The sequence below is a fragment of the Tachyglossus aculeatus genome, chromosome 6, assembly GCF_015852505.1.
Source record: "Tachyglossus aculeatus isolate mTacAcu1 chromosome 6, mTacAcu1.pri, whole genome shotgun sequence".
Classification (NCBI taxonomy): domain Eukaryota; kingdom Metazoa; phylum Chordata; class Mammalia; order Monotremata; family Tachyglossidae; genus Tachyglossus; species Tachyglossus aculeatus.
The window spans coordinates 39,851,716-39,870,558 of record NC_052071.1 but is presented as its reverse complement, the minus strand read 5'-3'; the positions used below and the strand labels follow the sequence as shown (position 1 = coordinate 39,870,558).

At 47.4% G+C, this 18,843-nt stretch overlaps 1 protein-coding gene and 1 pseudogene across 1 annotated transcript; both read left to right on the top strand.

Moving 5' to 3' along the window:
* The first annotated feature begins 3,264 nt into the window (after positions 1-3,264).
* Positions 3,265-3,636, top strand: LOC119929560 (annotated as a pseudogene).
* On the top strand, positions 3,534-18,746 carry LOC119930091 (selenide, water dikinase 2). The gene is made up of 8 exons (XM_038748549.1): positions 3,534-3,632; positions 10,973-11,076; positions 11,341-11,448; positions 13,595-13,749; positions 14,711-14,801; positions 15,705-15,804; positions 17,123-17,335; positions 17,809-18,746. The coding sequence occupies exons 2-8, from the start codon at positions 10,981-10,983 to the stop codon at positions 18,036-18,038; spliced, it is 993 nt and encodes a 330-aa protein (XP_038604477.1). The 5' UTR covers positions 3,534-3,632; positions 10,973-10,980; the 3' UTR covers positions 18,039-18,746.
* The last annotated feature ends 97 nt before the right edge of the window (positions 18,747-18,843 follow it).

The following is an 18,843-nucleotide window of genomic DNA, read 5'->3' as shown; positions in this document are numbered from 1 at the left end:
AGTGGATGTGCACACAGTAAGCGCTCAATAAATACGATTGATTGATTGATTGAACGAACAAACTGAGCGCTCATGGCTCAGTGGAAAGAGCACAGGCTTGGGAGTCAGAGGTCATGGGTTCGCATCCCGACTCCGCCACATGTCTGCTGTGTGACCTTGGGCAAGTTACTTAACTTCTCTGAGCCTCAGTTACCTCATCTGTAAAATGGGGATTAAGACTGTGAGCCCCACGTGGGACAACTTGATCACCTTGTATCCCCTCAGCGCTTAGAACAGTGCTCTGCACACAGTAAGTGCTTAACAAATGCCATTATTATTATTATTATTATTAATGAATGCGACTGAATGAAGGAATGTCTCCCCCTTCTAGACTGTGAGCCCACTGTTGGGTAGGGACTGTCCCTCTATGTTGCCAACTTGGACTTCCCAAGCGCTTAGTACAGTGCTCCGCACACAGTAAGCGCTCAATAAATACGATTGATTGATTGATTGATTGAATGAACTAAGCGCTCAATGAATGTGAATGAATGAATGATTGAACGAACGAGTGGATGTGCACACAGTAAGTGCTCAATAAATACCATTGATTGATTGACTGATTGATTGAACGAACGGAGTGCTCAATGAATGCGAATGAATGAATGATTGAACGAACGAGTGGATGTGCACACAGTAAGCGCTCAATAAATACAATTGATTGATTGAACGAACGAACTGAGTGCTCAATGAATGCGACCGAATGAAGGAATGTCTCCCCCTTCTAGACTGTGAGCCCACTGTTGGGTAGGGACCGTCCCTCTATGTTGCCAACTTGGACTTCCCAAGTGCTTAGTACAGTGCTCCGCACACAGTAAGCGCTCAATAAATACGATTGATTGATTGATTGAATGAACTAAGCGCTCAATGAATGTGAATGAATGAATGATTGAACGAACGAGTGGATGTGCACACAGTAAGTGCTCAATAAATACGATTGATTGATTGATTGAACGAACGAACTGAGCGCTCATGGCTCAGTGGAAAGAGCACAGGCTTGGGAGTCAGAGGTCATGGGTTCGCATCCCGACTCCGCCACATGTCTGCTGTGTGACCTTGGGCAAGTTACTTAACTTCTCTGAGCCTCAGTTACCTCATCTGTAAAATGGGGATTAAGACTGTGAGCCCCACGTGGGACAACTTGATCACCTTGTATCCCCTCAGCGCTTAGAACAGTGCTCTGCACACAGTAAGTGCTTAACAAATGCCATTATTATTATTATTATTATTATTAATGAATGCGACTGAATGAAGGAATGTCTCCCCCTTCTAGACTGTGAGCCCACTGTTGGGTAGGGACCGTCCCTCTATGTTGCCAACTTGGACTTCCCAAGCGCTTAGTACAGTGCTCCGCACACAGTAAGCGCTCAATAAATACGATTGATTGATTGATTGAATGAACTAAGCGCTCAATGAATGTGAATGAATGAATGATTGAACGAACGAGTGGATGTGCACACAGTAAGTGCTCAATAAATACCATTGATTGATTGACTGATTGATTGAACGAACGGAGTGCTCAATGAATGCGAATGAATGAATGATTGAACGAACGAGTGGATGTGCACACAGTAAGCGCTCAATAAATACAATTGATTGATTGAACGAACGAACTGAGTGCTCAATGAATGCGACCGAATGAAGGAATGTCTCCCCCTTCTAGACTGTGAGCCCACTGTTGGGTAGGGACCGTCCCTCTATGTTGCCAACTTGGACTTCCCAAGCGCTTAGTACAGTGCTCCGCACACAGTAAGCGCTCAATAAATACGATTGATTGATTGATTGAATGAACTAAGCGCTCAATGAATGTGAATGAATGAATGATTGAACGAACGAGTGGATGTGCACACAGTAAGTGCTCAATAAATACCATTGATTGATTGACTGATTGATTGAACGAACGGAGTGCTCAATGAATGCGAATGAATGAATGATTGAACGAACGAGTGGATGTGCACACAGTAAGCGCTCAATAAATACAATTGATTGATTGAACGAACGAACTGAGTGCTCAATGAATGCGACCGAATGAAGGAATGTCTCCCCCTTCTAGACTGTGAGCCCACTGTTGGGTAGGGACCGTCCCTCTATGTTGCCAACTTGGACTTCCCAAGCGCTTAGTACAGTGCTCCGCACACAGTAAGCGCTCAATAAATACGATTGATTGATTGATTGAATGAACTAAGCGCTCAATGAATGTGAATGAATGAATGATTGAACGAACGAGTGGATGTGCACACAGTAAGTGCTCAATAAATACGATTGATTGATTGATTGAACGAACGAACTGAGCGCTCATGGCTCAGTGGAAAGAGCACAGGCTTGGGAGTCAGAGGTCATGGGTTCGCATCCCGACTCCGCCACATGTCTGCTGTGTGACCTTGGGCAAGTCACTTAACTTCTCTGAGCCTCAGTTACCTCATCCGTAAAATGGGGATTAAGACTGTGAGCCCCATGCGGGACAACTTGACCACCTTGTATCCCCTCAGTGCTTAGAACAGTGCTCTGCACATAGTAAGCGCTTAACAAATGCCATTATTATTATTATTATTAATGAATGTGACTGAATGAAGGAATGTCTCCCCCTTCTAGACCGTGAGCCCACTGTTGGGTAGGGACTGTCTCTCTATGTTGCCAACTTGGACTTCCCAAGCGCTCAGTCCAGTGCTCTGCACACAGTAAGCGCTCAATAAATACGACTGATTGGATGAATGAATGAACTAAGCGCTCAAGGAATGCGAATGAATGAATGATTGAACGAACGAGTGGATGGGCGAACTGAATGCGACAGTATCCTGTATACGACAGTATACGAACTGAATGCGTATTTATTGAGCGCTTTTAGACTGTGAGCCCACTGTTGGGTAGGGACTGTCTCTAGATGTTGCCAATTTGTACTTCCCAAGCGCTTAGCACAGTGCTCTGCACACAGTAAGCGCCCAATAAATACGACTGATGATGATGACAGAACAAAGCAACGAAAGGCCGCGCGGCCTGCGATATACTCTCGCGTGAGTTGGAAGGAGCGGGAGCGGGGGGGGTGAAATCTCCTTGTCCCGGCGCTCGCGGGGTGGGTAATCTCGCGAGAGCGGCGCGCCTGAGGGAGGCGAAATCTCCTCGTCCCGGCGCTCGCGGGGTGGGTAGTCTCGCGAGAGCGGCGCGCCTGAGGGAGGCGAAGTCTCCTCGTCCCGGCGCTCGCGGGGTGGGTAGTCTCGCGAGAGCGGCGCGCCTGAGGGAGGCGTCATGGCGGCTGTGGTGGCGGCGGCGTCGACGACGACGACGACGACGAGTCCTCCGGTCCCCGGAGCGGCCATGTCCTCGGGCTCCCCGCGGTCCTCGCCCGGGCCGGGCCCCGGCGGCTACCGGCCGTTCGAGCCGGAGGCCCTGGGGCTGAGCCCCAGCTGGCGGCTGACGGGCTTCTCGGAGCTGAAGGGCTGAGGCTGCAAGGTCCCCCAGGAGACGCTGCTCAAGCTCCTGGCGGGACTGAGGCGGCCCCCCGAACCCCGCGGGGGGGGACCCCGCGGAACAGGCCCCGGACCCCAACTCGGCCGGAGCCCACACCGGGGCCTGCCCGGACAAGCCGGCCCCCTCCCTAGGTGAGCCGACCCCCCCCCCCCCCCCCCGCCGCCCTGACAGGAAAAACCAGCGGCCTCAGTCATTTCATTCATTCATTCATTCATTCATTCAGTCGTATTTGCTGGGTGCAGAGCACTGTACTAAGCGCTTGGGAAGTCCAAGTTGGCATCATCATCATTGTATTTATTGAGCGCTTACTATGTGCGGAGCACTGTCCTAAGCGCTGGGGAAGTCCAAGTTGGCAACATCTAGAGCCAGTCCCTACCCAACAGTGGGCTCGCAGTCTAGAAGGGGGAGACGGAGAACAAAACCAAACATGCTAAGAAAATAAAAGAAATGGAATTGATATGTACAAGTAAAATAAATGGGGTAATAAATATGTACAGGCATGTGTACATATGTACAGGTGCTGTGGGGAAGGGAAGGAGGCAAGGTGGGGGGGTGGAGAGGGGGACGAGGGGGAGAATCGTCCAAATACGATTGATTGATTGATTGAGAGGAAGGAAGGGGCTCAGTCTGGGAAGGCCTCCTGGAGGAGGCGAGCTCTCAGCAGGGCCTTGAAGGGAGGAAGAGAGCTAGCTTGGCGGATGGGCTGTGAGCCCACTGTTGGGTAGGGAGTGTCTCTATATGTTGCCAATTTGGACTTCCCAAGCGCTTAGTACAGTGCTCTGCATATAGTAAGCGCTCAATAAATACGATTGATGAGGATGATGGGCAGAGGGGTTGGGGGCATTCCAGGCCCGGGGGAGGACGTGGGCCGGGGGTCGATGGCGGGACGGGCGAGAACGAGGCCAAACGGTGAGGAGATTAGCGGCGGAGGAGCGGAGGGGGCGGGCTGGGCTGGAGAAGGACAGAAGGGAGGGGAGGGAGGAGGGGGCGAGGGGATGGATGGACAGCCTTGAAGCCCAGGGTGAGGAGTTTCTGCCTGATGCGCAGATTGATTGGGAGCCACTGGAGATTTTTGAGGATTTTTGACATATAGAGGCGGTCCCTACCCGCCAGTGGGCTCGCGGTCTAGAAGGATACAAGATCGTCGGGTTGTCCCACGTGGGGCTCACAGTCTTCATCCCCATTTTACAGCTGAGGCACAGAGAAGTCAAGTGACTTAATAATAATAATGATAGCATTTATTAAGCGCTTACTACGTTCAAAGCACTGGAGAGGTTACAAGGTGATCAGGTTGTCCCGCGGGAGGCTCACAGTCCTAATCCCATACGATTTATTGAGCGCCTAGATTTATTGAGCGCCTACCGTGGGCCGAGCACGGGACTAAGCCCTTAGGACGTCCAGGTCGGCCACATTCATTCATTCATTCAGTCGTATTTATGGAGCGCTGACTGTGTGGGGAGCACCTGACTAAGCGCTTGGGAAGTCCAAGTCGGCCGCATTCATTCATTCAGACGTATTCATTCATTTAGTGAGCGCCAGCTGTGTGCGGAGCACCGGGCTAAGCGCTTGGGAAGTCCAAGTCGGCCACATTTATTCATTCATTCAGTCGTATTTATTGAGCGCTGACTGTGTGCGGAGCACCGGACTACGCACTTGGGAAGTCCAGGTTGGCCACATTCATTCATTCAGTCGTATTTATTGAGCGCCGACTGTGTGCGGAGCACCAGGCTAAGCCCTTGGGAAGCCCAAGTCGGCCACATTCATTCATTCAGTCGTATTTATTTATTCATTCAATCATTTAGTGAGCTCCAGCTGTGTGCAGAGCACCGGACTAAGCCCTTGGGAAGACCAAGTCGGCCACGTTCGTTCATTCAGTCGTATTTATTGAGCGCTGACTGTGTGGGGAGCGCCGGACTAAGCGCTTGGGAAGTCCAAGTCGGCCGCATTCATTCATTCATTCAGTCGTATTTATTTATTCATTCAGTCATTTAGTGAGCGCCAGCTGTGTGTGGAGCACCGGGCTAAGCGCTTGGGAAGTCCAAGTCGGCAACATTCATTCAATCGTATTTATTTATTCATTCATTCAGTCGTGTTTAATGAGCGCTTACTGTGTGCAGAGCACTGGACTAATTTATTGAGGGCCTGCTGTGTGCAGAGCACCGGACTAAGCACTTGGGAAGACCAAGTTGGCCACATTCATTCAGTCATTCAGTCGTATTTATTGAGCGCTGACTGTGTGCGGAGCACCGGACTAAGCGCTTGAGAAGTCCAAGTCGGCCACATTCATTCAGTCAGTTGTATTTATTTATTCATTCAGTCATTCAGTCGTATTTATTGAGCGCTGACTGTGTGCAGAGCACCGGACTAAGCTCTTGGGAAGTCCAAGTCGGCCACATGCATTCATTCCTTCAGTCATTCAGTCGTATTTATTGAGCGTCGACTGTGTGCGGAGCACCGGACTAAGCCCTTGGGAAGTCCAAGTCGGCCATATTCATTCATTCAGTAGTATTTATTCAGTCAGTCATTTAGTGAGCGCCAACTGTGTGCGGCACACCGGACTAAGCACTTGGGAAGTCCAAGTCGGCCACCTTCATTCATTCAGTCGTATTTATTTATTTATTCAGTCAGTCAGTCACTTAGTGAGCGCCAACTGTGTGCAGAGCACCGGACTAAGCGCTTGGGAAGTCCAAGTTGGCCACGTTCATTCATTCAGTCGTATTTATTGAGCGCTTCCTGTGTGCGGAGCACTGGACTAAGCCCTTGGGAAGTCCAAGTCGGCCACGTTCATTCATTCATTCAGTCGTATTTATTGAGCGCTGACTGTGTGCGGAGCCCCGGACTAAGCGCTTGGGAAGTACAAGTCGGCAACATTCATTCAATCGTATTCATTCATTCATTCAATTGTATTTAGTGAGCGCTTACTGTGTGCAGAGTACTGTACTAATTTATTGAGCGCCTGCTGTGAGCAGAGCACCGGACTAAGCGCTTGGGAAGTCCAAGTCGGCCACATTCATTCAATCGTATTCATTCATTCAATCGTATTTAGTGAGTGCTTACTGTGTGCAGAGCACTGCACTAATTTATTGAGTGCCTGCTGTGTGCAGAGCACCGGACTAAGCGCTTGGGAAGGACAAGTCGGCAACATTCATTCATTCATTCAATCGTATTTATTCATTCATTCATTCAATCGTATTTAGTGAGCACTTACTGTGTGCAGAGCACTGGACTAATTTATTGAGCACCTGCTGTGTGCAGAGCACCAGACTAAGCGCTTGAGAAGTCCAAGTCGGCAACATTCATTCATTCAATCAATCGTATTTATTCATTCATTCATTCATTCGTTCAACCGTATTTAGTGAGCGCTTACTGTGTGCAGAGCACTGTACTGATTTAGTGAGCGCCTGCTGTGTGCAGAGCACCGGACTAAGCACTTGGGAAGGACAAGTCGGCAGCATTCATTCATTCGTATTTATTTATTCATTCATTGAGGCCCAGAGAAGTGACTTGCCCAAAGTCACACAGCAGACGATGATGTGGGCAAATCTTGTTAGGCGCTTACTATATGCGAAGCACTATTCCAAGCGCTTGGAGGGATACAAGGTGAACAGGTTGTCCCACGTGGGGCTCAGTCTTCATCCCTGTTTTACAGATGAGGGAATTGAGGCTCAGAGAAGTCAAGTGACTTGCCCAAAGTCACACAGCAGATGTGGATGGTGTTTGTTAGGTGCTTACTATGTGTGAAGAAGAGCCCACTGTTGGGTAGGGACTGTCTCTATATGTTGCCAACTTGTACTTCCCAAGCGCTTAGTCCAGTGCTCTGCACAGAGTAAGCGCTCAATAAATACGATTGAATGAATGTGAGGCACTGTTCTAAGCGCTGGGGGGGATACAAGGTGATCATGTTGTCTCTCGTGGAGCTCACAGTCTTCATCCCCGTTTTACAGATGAGGGAACTGAGGCTCAGAGAAGCCTTACCAAACTGAGCCCCCTCCTTCCTTTCCCCTTCCTCCCCCTTCCCCCCCCCCCACTGCCTTACCTCCTTCCCCTCCCCACAGCACCTGTATATATGTAGATATGTTTGTACATATTGATTACTCTATTTTACTTGTACATATTTATTTTATTTTGTTAATATGCTTTGTTGTATGCCTCCCCCTTCTAGACTGTGAGCCCACTGTTGGGTAGGGACCATCTCTATATGTTGCCAACTTGGACTTCCCAAGTGCTTAGTACAGTGCTCTGCACACAGTAAGCGCTCAATAAATATGATTGATTGAATGAATGAAAGTGACTGGCCCAAGGTCACAAAGCAGACATGTGGCGGAGCTGGGATTAGAACCCATGACCTCTGACTCACAAGCCCCGGCTCTTTCCACTGAGCACCCTTTCTGCTTCTCTTTGTGCCAAGCCCTGTTCTAAGCACTGGGGGAGATACAAGGTCATCAGGTTGTTCCACGTGGAGCTCACAGTCTTCATCCCCATTTTAATAATAATAATGATGGGATTTGTTAAGCGCTTACTGTGTACCATTCATTCAATCGTATTTACTGAGCACTTACTGTGTGTAGAGAACTGTACTAAGCACTTGTAAAGTACAAGTTGTCAACATATAGAGATGGTCCCTACCCAACAACGAGCTCACCAAGCACTATTCTAAGCACTGGGGGGGATACAAGGTACTCAGGTGTGGGGTTCACAGTCTTCATCCCCATTTTACAGAAGAGGGAACTGAGGCTTAGAGAAGTGCAGTGGCTCGCCCCAGGTCACACAGCAGACAATGTTGATGGTTTTTGTTAGGCCCTTCGTATGTGCCAAGCACTTTTCTAAGCACTGGGGGAGATACAGGGTCATCAGGTTGTCTCACTTGGGGCTCACAGTCTTCATCCCCATTTTACGGATGAGGGAACTGAGGCCCAGAGAAGTGAAGTGACTTGGCCACGGCCACAGCTGACAAGCGGCAGAGTTGGGATTAGAACCCACTAGCTCTTGTTTTGTCATCTGTCTCCCCCTTCTAGACTGTGAGCCTGTTGTTGGGTAGGGACCGTCTCTATATGTTGGCGATTTGTACTTCCCAAGCGCTTAGTACTGTGCTCTGCGCACAGTAAGCGCTCAGTAAATACCTGTGAATGAATGAAGCCCTTGCTCTTAAAAGAACAGCGAGGGAAGCAGGACGGCGGTGGATGGGATTCGTGGGGGTATTTGCGAAGCACTTACTGTGTGCCAGGCACTGTACTAAGCACTGGGGTAGATGCAAGGTAATTGGGTTGGACATTGACCCTGTCCCACATGGGGCTCACAGTCTTCCTCCCCAGGTGAGGGAACTGAGGCACGGAGAAGTGAAGCAACCTGCCCATGGTCACACAGCAGATAAGCGGCGGACCCGGGATCAGAACCCAGGGCCTTCTGACGCCCAGGCCCATGCTCTGTTCATTCATTCATTCAGTCGTATTTATTGAGCGCTTACTGTGTGCAGAGCACTGTACTAAGCGCTTGGGAAGTGCAAGTTGGCAACATGTAGAGACGGTCCCTACCCAGCAGCGGGCTCTCTATTCACTGAGGGGGCTTGGAGAAGCAGCGTGGCTTAGGGGAAAGAGTGTGGGCCTAGGAGCCTGAGGACATGGGTTCTGATCCCGGCTCTGCCACTGGTCACTTGTGTGACCGTGGGTGAGTCGCTTCATTTCTCTGGGCCTTAGTTTCCTCGTCTGTAAAAATGGGGATTCAATACTTCTTGTCCCTCCTACTTAGATTTTGAGCCTGGGACATGGCTATCTCGTAGTGTTAATTGTGGTATTAAATACTTTGCAAAGCACTGTTCTAAGAGCTGGGGGAGATAGAAGGTAATTAAGTTGGACACAGCTGCATTCTCACATGGGACTCAGTCTTCCCCCATTTTGTAGGTGAGGTAACTGAGGCATGGAGAAGTTCCCCACAGCACCTGTATATATGTATATATATTTGTACATATTTATTACTCTATTTATTCATTCATTTTACTTGTACATATCTATTCTATTTATTTTATTTTGTTAGTATGTTTGGTTTTGTTCTCTATCTCCCCCTTTTAGACTGTGAGCCCGCTGTTGGGTAGGGACTGTCTCTATATGTTGCCAACTTGTACTTCCCAAGCGCTTAGTACAGTGCTCTGCACACAGTAAGTGCTCAATAAATACGATCGATTGATTGATTAAATGATTTGCCCAGGGTCACAGAATAGACACGTGGCACGTCCCCTGAATCCCAGGCCCGGGCTCTTTCCATTAGGCCATGTTGCTTCACATTGCTATCTACCCTCAGTGCCTGGCACATAGTAATGCTTAACAAATACTATGATTATTATTAGGGGAGAAAGCTCTGTGAAGGAAACTGGAGTGGAAGTTATGTCCTGAATAATAATAATAATAATAATGGTACGTGCTAATAATAATAATAGTACTTGATAAGTGCTTACGATGTGCCAAGCATTGTTCTAAGTGTTGGGGAGCAAATCAGATTGGCCCCAGGCCCTCTCCCACATGGGGCTCCCAATCTTAATCCCCGTTTTACAGATGAGGCAGTTGAGGCCCAAAGAAGTTAAGTGACTCGATCAAAGTCACACTGGAGAGCGGCCTGAGGTGATGTTGACAACAGAATTTAAACCAGGAAGTGATGAGTAGGTGGAAATAGCTATAATTTAATACTTGTTGAGCACTTACAGTGTGCCAGACACTGTGCTGGAGGTAGATGTGGAACAATCAGTAGGGTCGTGGCCCACGTGGGGCTCCCAGGCTAGGGGGAAGGGAGAACTGGCACAGAGAAGTTAATCAATCAATCGTATTTATTGAGCATTTACTGTGTGCAGAGCACTGTACTAAGCGCTTGGGAAGTACAAGTTGGCAACATATGCAGTCCCTACCCAACAGTGGGCTCACAGTCTAGAAGGGGGAGGCAGAGAACAAAACCAAACATACTAACAAAATAAAATAAATAGAATAGATATGTACAAGTAAAATAAATAAATAAATAAATAGAGTAATAAATATGTACAAGCATATATACATATATACAGGTGCCGTGGGGAAGGGAAGGAGGTAAGGTGGGGGGAAGATGAGGTAAGTTAAGTGATTTGCCCACAGTCACACAGCAGGCAAAGGGTGGCGACCAGGTCCCGCTGCTTCTCTAAAAATAATGGCATTTATTAAGCGCATACTATGTGCAAAGCACTGTTCTAAGCGCTGGGGAGGTTACAAGGTGATCAGGTTATCCCACGGGGGGCTCACAGTCTTAACCCCCATTTTACAGATGAAGGAACTGAGGCACAGAGAAGTTAAGTGACTTGCCCAAGGTCACACAGCAGGCAATTGGCGGAGCCAGGATTTGAACCCGTGACCTCTGACTCCAAAGCCCGGGCTCTTTCCACTGAGCCACGCAGCTTCTCTAAGAAGTTAGGGTCCGTGACCGCGAACCGTAACGGGTGCTTTTCTCCTCCATGCAGGTATAGGAATGGACTCCTGTGTGATTCCCTTGAGGCACGGGGGTCTCTCACTTGTACAGACCACAGACTTCTTTTACCCCTTGGTGGAAGATCCTTACATGATGGTGAGTGTTTTAAGGGGCTGGGGGGAATGTTGGACAGGCTTGCTACTGGGATTAAGTGGAAGAGGCGGGAGAATTCCTGCCAGTGGTAAGCAGCTATGTTAATAATTGTGGTATTTAAGCACTTACTGTGTGTCACTCACTGTACTGAGCGCTGGGGTTGATACGAGATAATCAGGTCCCAAGTGGGGCGCCCGGTCATGTGTGATCAAATAAGCCCTCAACCAGTGTGCATCTTGTAACACTGAACTTTGACTTCCATTCCAGGGGCGCATCGCCTGTGCCAATGTGTTAAGTGATCTTTATGCCTTGGGCATTACTGAATGTGACAACATGCTGATGTTACTCAGTGTCAGCCAGAAGATGAATGAGGAGGTAAGGAGAATGTCTTTGTAGCCGGCTGAGAAAGCATTGCACTTTCTGTTCAGGGCTGAAGAAGTCAATCAATCGTATTTATTGAGCGCTTACTGTGTGCAGAGCCCTGTACTAAGCTCTTGATGGAGTTCCATGGTCTTCTGGCTTCACTTTTAGAAGTAAAGCCTGCAATTTTAGTTCCAATTTTGATGGGCCCTCTGAGAGGAAGAAAAGAATGGTCCAAACCTGTTGAGATTGGGACTCACCGCAGAGGGGGGTGGACCTGAAGGATTTTGGAGGTCCTTCAAGCACCCTAAAAATTCAGTCATATTTGTTGAGCACTTACTGTGTGCAGAGCACTGTACTAAGCACTTGGGAAGTACAAGCGAAGAGAAGTAGCATGGCTCAGTGGAAAGAGCACGGGCTTTGGAGTCAGAGGTCATGGGTTCAAATTCCGGCTTTGCCAATTGTCAGCTGTGTGACTTTGGGCAAGTCACGTAACTTCTCTGGGCCTCATCTGTAAAATGGGGATTAAGACTGTGAGCCCCCCGAGAGACAACCTGATCACCTTGTAACCTCCCCAGCGCTTAGAACAGTGCTTTGCACATAGTAAGCGCTTAATAAATCCCATCATTATTACTATTATTACAAGTTGGCAACTTATAGAGGCGGTCCCTACCCAACAGCGGGCTCACAGTCTAGAAGGGGGAGACGGACAACAAAACAAAACATGGAGACAGAACTCATTTTCAGGATCAGAATGCTTCCCCGTACCAATGAAAGAGAGTTCACTTGCTTAAGTCGGAAGTTTGGGGAAAGATTGCAGGATACCACAAGGGCCCCACAAGCCTGCAATCTTATGCAAACTTAAAGGCATAAAAGAGATGTAATGACTTCAGTGGTATTTATTGAATGCTTACCGTGTGCAGATATGTACTGTGTGATAGATATGTTCCCTACCCATAAGAAACTTACGGTGTGTCGGGAAACGATTTGAGAATATGGACTAGAGAGGATAAACTTCTTTAACCTGTTGTGCTTCTGTTCCATCTTCGACAAAGCATGTTTTCTTTACACATTTAGGGTGGAAAGCTGGTAGGGAATTAGGGAACATGAACCTGTCTGGTTAAGAGGCGAGGCAGTGGCGGAAGAAATGACCATACACACATACATGGTGTCTGTTGCAGTACATGTATGATAAGGCGGGATTCATTGGGAACTTAACCCCTGCATTGTAGAAGAACTAATTATATCTCACATCTCTTGGGGGAAAAATGAAATTCCACAAAACCATGAAAGTGCAAATTCTGTAAAACATTACTTTGGTATTTTGCTCTGAGGTTATATATAGTTCAAGTATAGATTTCCAAATAAGAAATCAGATTTCAGGAACAGTGAGAGTTTGCAATTATTTCCTTCCTTGCCAGCTCCCTCTTCTCAAGAGATATTTTTCCCTATCTCCTTAAGGAAAAAAAATGTACAAAATAGAGAAGTTGTTGTGAAAATGATCTCATCTTAATATAGTATAGGTTTATAAGAGCAACTGCTTAAAGCAGTTAAAGACCACGGGCCTGGGACTCAGTAGGCTATAATTCCAGCTCTGCCACTTGCCTCCTGACTTGGGCAAGTCACTTAACTTCTCTGTGCTTTAGTTTCCTCATCAGTAAAATAAGGATTCAGTACTTGTTCCCCCTCCTAGTCTGTGAGCACCAAGTGGGATAGGAACTGTGTCCAGCGTGGTTTATCTGTGGGCATGTTATCTGCCTACCAACTCTGTTGTACGCTCCCAAGTGCTTGGCAATGTTTAGGGACCCATTTAATCGTCTGATATCCGTGAAATTCCTTGACAGGATGAAAGGGTGATTGGGGTTCTTAGCTGGCTTTGAAAGGTGAAAGTGATTGGAGGTTTTTGATTTAAGAACAGGCCTTTAGATTCCTTAACTATGGAATCTATGAAGCACTTATTACATGGCAAGGCTCTGCCAGATCCTGGGGCAAATCCAAAGAAACTGATCAGAAAACGGTCCCTAGAATTGCCAACTTTGTGCCTTTGTTTCTCTGAAAGTACCAACTGTATTGTTTACCAGGACCTGCCCAACTTGATAGTGATATTATGGTGTGGTCTGTAGTTCCTTTTTTTTTTCATTCTCCTCTTCCCCTTTTCTAGGAGCGAGAGAAGATAATGCCACTTATGATCAAAGGCTTTCGGGATGCTGCTGAGGAAGGAGGAACCTCAGTAACCGGTGGACAGACTGTGGTGAACCCTTGGATTATAATTGGAGGCGTTGCTACTGTGGTCTGCCAGCCTAATGAGTTCATCATGTGAGTACTACTGCAGACACCAGTAAATCTCAGTGCATAGGTCTGCTTCTGCTCCGTTTTCCTATCTCTAATCCCCCTGACCTCTTAGAGGGGGCCAAAAAGTGAAATCAGTTAATGAACTTGGATGTCTCTGACTCCCAGCAGAGCCTTCACCTGGAATTTGGAATCTCGTGAGGATTCCAGTTAGGGGGTAAATCCGTGAGTCTTGGAAGTTTTATTGCAGTCTATTAACAGGACGATTTGTTGTTACACTGCAGTGGAGGTGGGCACAAAGGTGAAAGATTACTAGTCAGAGAGCCTCCTTGCTTCCGGAATTTGGGGAGGGGAAGAAAATGTGGTCATAAACTGTTGTATGTCCGGAGTGTTTGGGAAAGATGACAATTCTTTAAAACCAAGCTGATGTGTATCCATTGACGTTTTGATCACAGAAGGAAATTGTTCTTCTGCAGGCCAAATGGCAGCAGTAACAAGTTCCAGATCATCATCATCAATCGTATTTATTGAGCGCTTACTGTGTGCAGAGCACTGTACTAAGCGCTTGGGAAGTACAAATTGGCAACATATAGAGACAGTCCCTACCCAACAGTGGGCTCACAGTCTAAAAGATATGGGCACCTTTTCTTCAAAAGAGTTCCATTCCTAGAAATGGAGCAGAGTTGAATACAGAACAGATCCAGGCTGGATTTAGGAATCCTATGGAAAAAGACAAGTCATTCTGGGATTTCCTGTGTCTGTGTCCCACTTTCATTTAAAGTTGCTTTATTTCTCGAGAGCGTTCGTAGCCTGATAGCCGGGATACTGAGCCATAGCATAAGTGAGGCTTCTATTCCTGACTTTGGGACCTTTGCGAAATGCTTGGTTTCAGGGACATTGAGTGGAGTCGTGAAATAGTGTTGGGAGGTCTTAAGTGCCTTTTATGGGACATTCTTTGTCATTACAAAAATTTTGTGTTTATTTGTAGGCCAGACAATGCAGTTCCTGGAGATGTACTTGTGTTAACCAAACCATTAGGGACACAGGTTGCTGTCAATGCTCACCAATGGCTGGATAATGTAAGCATTATAACCATATGGGGTAATCTAATTAAGAAATCACTCTTTGACTTCTGTGGCACAAAGAGGTGATTCATTCACTTGGGAAAGATTGAGGAATGACTTCGCAACATATTTTTTTTTATAACATGTGAAAGAAGGGAAGGGAAAGTACACTTTGGAGTTTTTTCATTGCAGTATTAAAAAAGAACATTGTTGGGTTCCCTTCTATTTCTGTGGTGGGTTGGGGACTGCTACCCCTCAAAAAAAAAAAAACCTACATTCTGGGAAACTCTACGTGGTTACTTCCAGGCTAACCAGCTAGTTTTTTGTTTTTCTTTTTACAAGTAGAACAGAGTCAGACTAGGGTTTCAATCCCAAGCGCCTAGTATAGTGCTCTGTACCCAGTAACGCTCAATAAATACCATTGGTTGATAAACCCACTCAGCCATAGCCAGTCCAATAGTTCTCACCCTAATGCCTGACCCTCGCTAGGGTGTGAAGCTTTCTTTTCTTCCTCCACTCAGTTGTGAGTGAAACTGTGGGGTTAACAGAGGCAATGAGTGATTAATGTCAGTACAGACCTTTGGTTCTAATGGTAAATTCCATTTTGTACGGTGCCTTTTTTCTGCCAGTTCTTGCATTACGCATTTATCTCCACGGTTGCCCCAATGTCTTCCCACAGGCTGTTTCCAGCATCTAGAAAGGCTGCAGGGCTAGAGGGGTGAATTTAGTAAGGACCATTCACTGGCTTTTTGCTACTATAGCTGGAGGGCCCTTCCTCTCCCCCCCACCACACCCCGCCAAAAAAAAAAGTTTTTTCCAACATGAGTTTAGTCCCAAGCCCATTCCATTGGCGTGGAACTGTATTGGCATTTGAGGGGTTCACCTGTGGGGTGTGTTGTTTTTCTTTGTCTTTCCCAGCCAGAGAAATGGAATAAAATCAAGCTGGTGGTGTCCAGAGAAGATGTAGAACTGGCCTATCAGGAAGCTATGTTCAGTATGGCAATGCTGAACAGGACGGGTAAGAGTCTGTCAGGACCTGATATGTGATGGAAGTGAAAAGAGGAGAAGCTAATGGGGTCAGAAAGAGGTGGGGAAAATTCCCTAAATGTGCTGCATTTCAAGTTCTGCTCCTCTAGCGGAGTCAAGAGTTCAGTGAGGAGCCGGTTGTCTTTTAAAGAAGTTGTCTGGCTGAGCCGGGCACGTGATAGAGTAAGATCTGTGTTGCGAGCTAGCTCAGTGCCCTCATTTTTACCACAAAGAAAGCTCACTTGGGTGGGAAGACACCATAAAATAAGTAGCCTTCACAGTTGAAGGCCTATAAACCCATACTTTTGATGTTATACGCTTACATCATTTTAAAAGCCTAGAAATAATCATTACCGCCTTTTTACTTATAGAGCTGTGGTTTGCATTAAAGCGTTTGCTCAGTCTCTGCTCTTTAATTTGGTGGAATGAACCTTCGACGACCGTGCCAAGGAATGCAAGAATCCTATAGGAAGTGGTACAATTACATTAATAATCATTTTCCCAGGGGCTACTTTGAAGACTCCTGCATCTTTTAAACTCAGAAAGTATTGATTCTGGTTGTTTCCAGGACTCTTTCAAAAGGGTGGGGGTATTAGCTTAATATTTGTGAAAGTTTTTTACCTCCCTCACTCCCGTCCATTGAGGCAGGAGTGTCTGTGTCACACAACTAGCAGTCCCATTTGTTCTCCATAAACTCCGGGCCCACGATAGGATATTCATTAGAAAGGTTAGATGGATCGGCTTAACCCCAAAGTTGGGTGTGGAAAGCGTGGCAACTATCACATTCTTCTTCCCAGAAACCTTTGATGCCACTGTGAAGAATATTAGGCTGAATGAATTTCATTTTTTTATGGTATTGAGAGCTTACTCTGTGCCAGGCCCTGTACTAAACACTGGGGTAAATACAAGTTAACCAGGCCGGATCACAGTCCATGTCCCACATGGGACTCACACTCTTTAATCCCCATTTTACATATGAGGCAACTGAGGCCCAGAGAAGTGAAGTGACTTGCCCAAGGTCACACAGCAGACAAGGGGCCGAGCCAGAATTAGAACCCATGACCTTCTGACCCCCAGGCCGTGCCATGCTGCTTCTTTCTAGTGCCCCGACTCCAATTCGGTACGGGTGACGGGGAGCGGACAGTATTTACTGATGCTGTAGCTGAATTTACCATTTGCGCTTCCTCTAAAAGCGAACCGTCCTGCTGAGTAGAATGAGACAAATTCATACGTGATCCAAGTCACTCAGAACACGGGACCAAAGGATCATGTAATTTTGGTCTGTGACTTACATGTTTTTCCTGTTGCAGCTGCTGGCTTAATGCACACCTTCAATGCTCACGCAGCCACAGATATCACTGGCTTTGGCATCTTGGGACACGCTCAAAACCTGGCCAAACAACAGCGGAGCGAAGTTTCCTTCGTCATTCACAACCTACCCATCATTGCCAAGATGGCTGCTATTACCAAAGCCTGTGGCAATCGCTTTGGCCTGCTCCAAGGAACCTCTTCAGAAACCTCTGGTAAGGGATGATGAAATGAAGGCTGCGGTGTCATCTCTGTCTCTCTCTCACGGCGCTCCTGTAGTTTTCCCCTCACGAATCCTGGGAGTTAGAAGGGCAATGTCCTGTGTGTCCCAAACCACACCTGAAGATGTCTTCCAAAACTGCATGCTGTACTTGCAAAATACGTCAAGTGTGCCTTTTGGTGTGGGCCGAAGGTGCCGCACCCCGTGTATAGACCTCACCACTGAGGCGTCCTCTTTAAATGCAAACCCTAATTATAGTGCTTGCCTCCAATCAATTTTTACTTGGTTTAGGCTTAGCGCTTTAACTCTGGATCTAGGCACCCAGCACCTGGCTTTTACGGGAGTCAGGGGGCCAAAGCAGGGAATCCACCTTTTTTTTTTTTTTACAAGATCGACTGTTTAGCACTAGTGACGGCGTCCACCGCGGTTGCCGGGGCTGGTTTAATGGTGCTTTTGTCCACCTTGCAGGGGGCCTGCTGATCTGTCTGCCCCGAGAGCAGGCGGCTCGCTTCTGTGCTGAGATCAAATCCCCCAAGTACGGCGAAGGCCACCAGGCGTGGATTATTGGCATCGTGGAAAAGGGGAACCAGACAGCCCGGATCATCGACAAGCCTCGGATTATTGAGGTCACCCCCCGGGGCGCTGCCGCCCCACCTCCCGACAACAATTCCAGTGCCAGTCCCGAAACGGGCTCGTGAGGTGGCAACGCCACGGTGGCTTGGACTTTATAGGCTTTGGGACGGAGTGGTGAAAGGTTAGGAAGAACGGGCTTGTGACTTGTCTTGGGGAAGGAGAATTTTCCACCTTGAATACCCAGAGTAAAAGTTGCCCTTCATGAGTAACACTTTAACAGAAGTTAAAGGGGAACAGCTGCTTTGGTGCGTAACCACCTCTCTAACTTCCATTTCAAGCTTTTTCCAAGTCCAAAGTGGAGTGACCTCTTTCCCGTTTCTGAGGGCAAGATAAGGTGGTTAAACATTAATAATGAGATTAATTCTCCCCACATTAAGTGTTTCCTAAAGTGTTATTTGCTTTCGATAAATCTTATTTTCTATACAGGAATCAGACCTTCCTCTAATCAGACCGGAAGGAAAGGCAGTGCAAGAAAAATCTCCCTCCCCCCTCGGGCTCGGGAGGGACGACTGAGTTGTCTGGAATTATTTATTGGATTGTGCCGAAATTCTGGCTCTGCCACGCCCCGGGTAAGAATTGAGCAGCTTGCCCAGAGGCGACAGAGTACTAGAACTCCGCGGACCCCAGGCCTTGTCTCTGTACATGACGCGTCTCCCATCAAACCCCGTTAAGGGCCGGGAGAGGCCGAGGCAACCCCAGAGGCTAGGCCCGAGGATCATTCAACTACCATTTTAGGCTGTACATTCATAATTAATAAAGAGTGGTCATTTCTAGCTCTTGTTTCAAGCTATTAAAGGACTGCAGTTCTTGAAACGTGGTTTGGGTGCACAGAAAGCAAGGCTGAGGTGGCCGTTGTAGTGACGTTAGTGG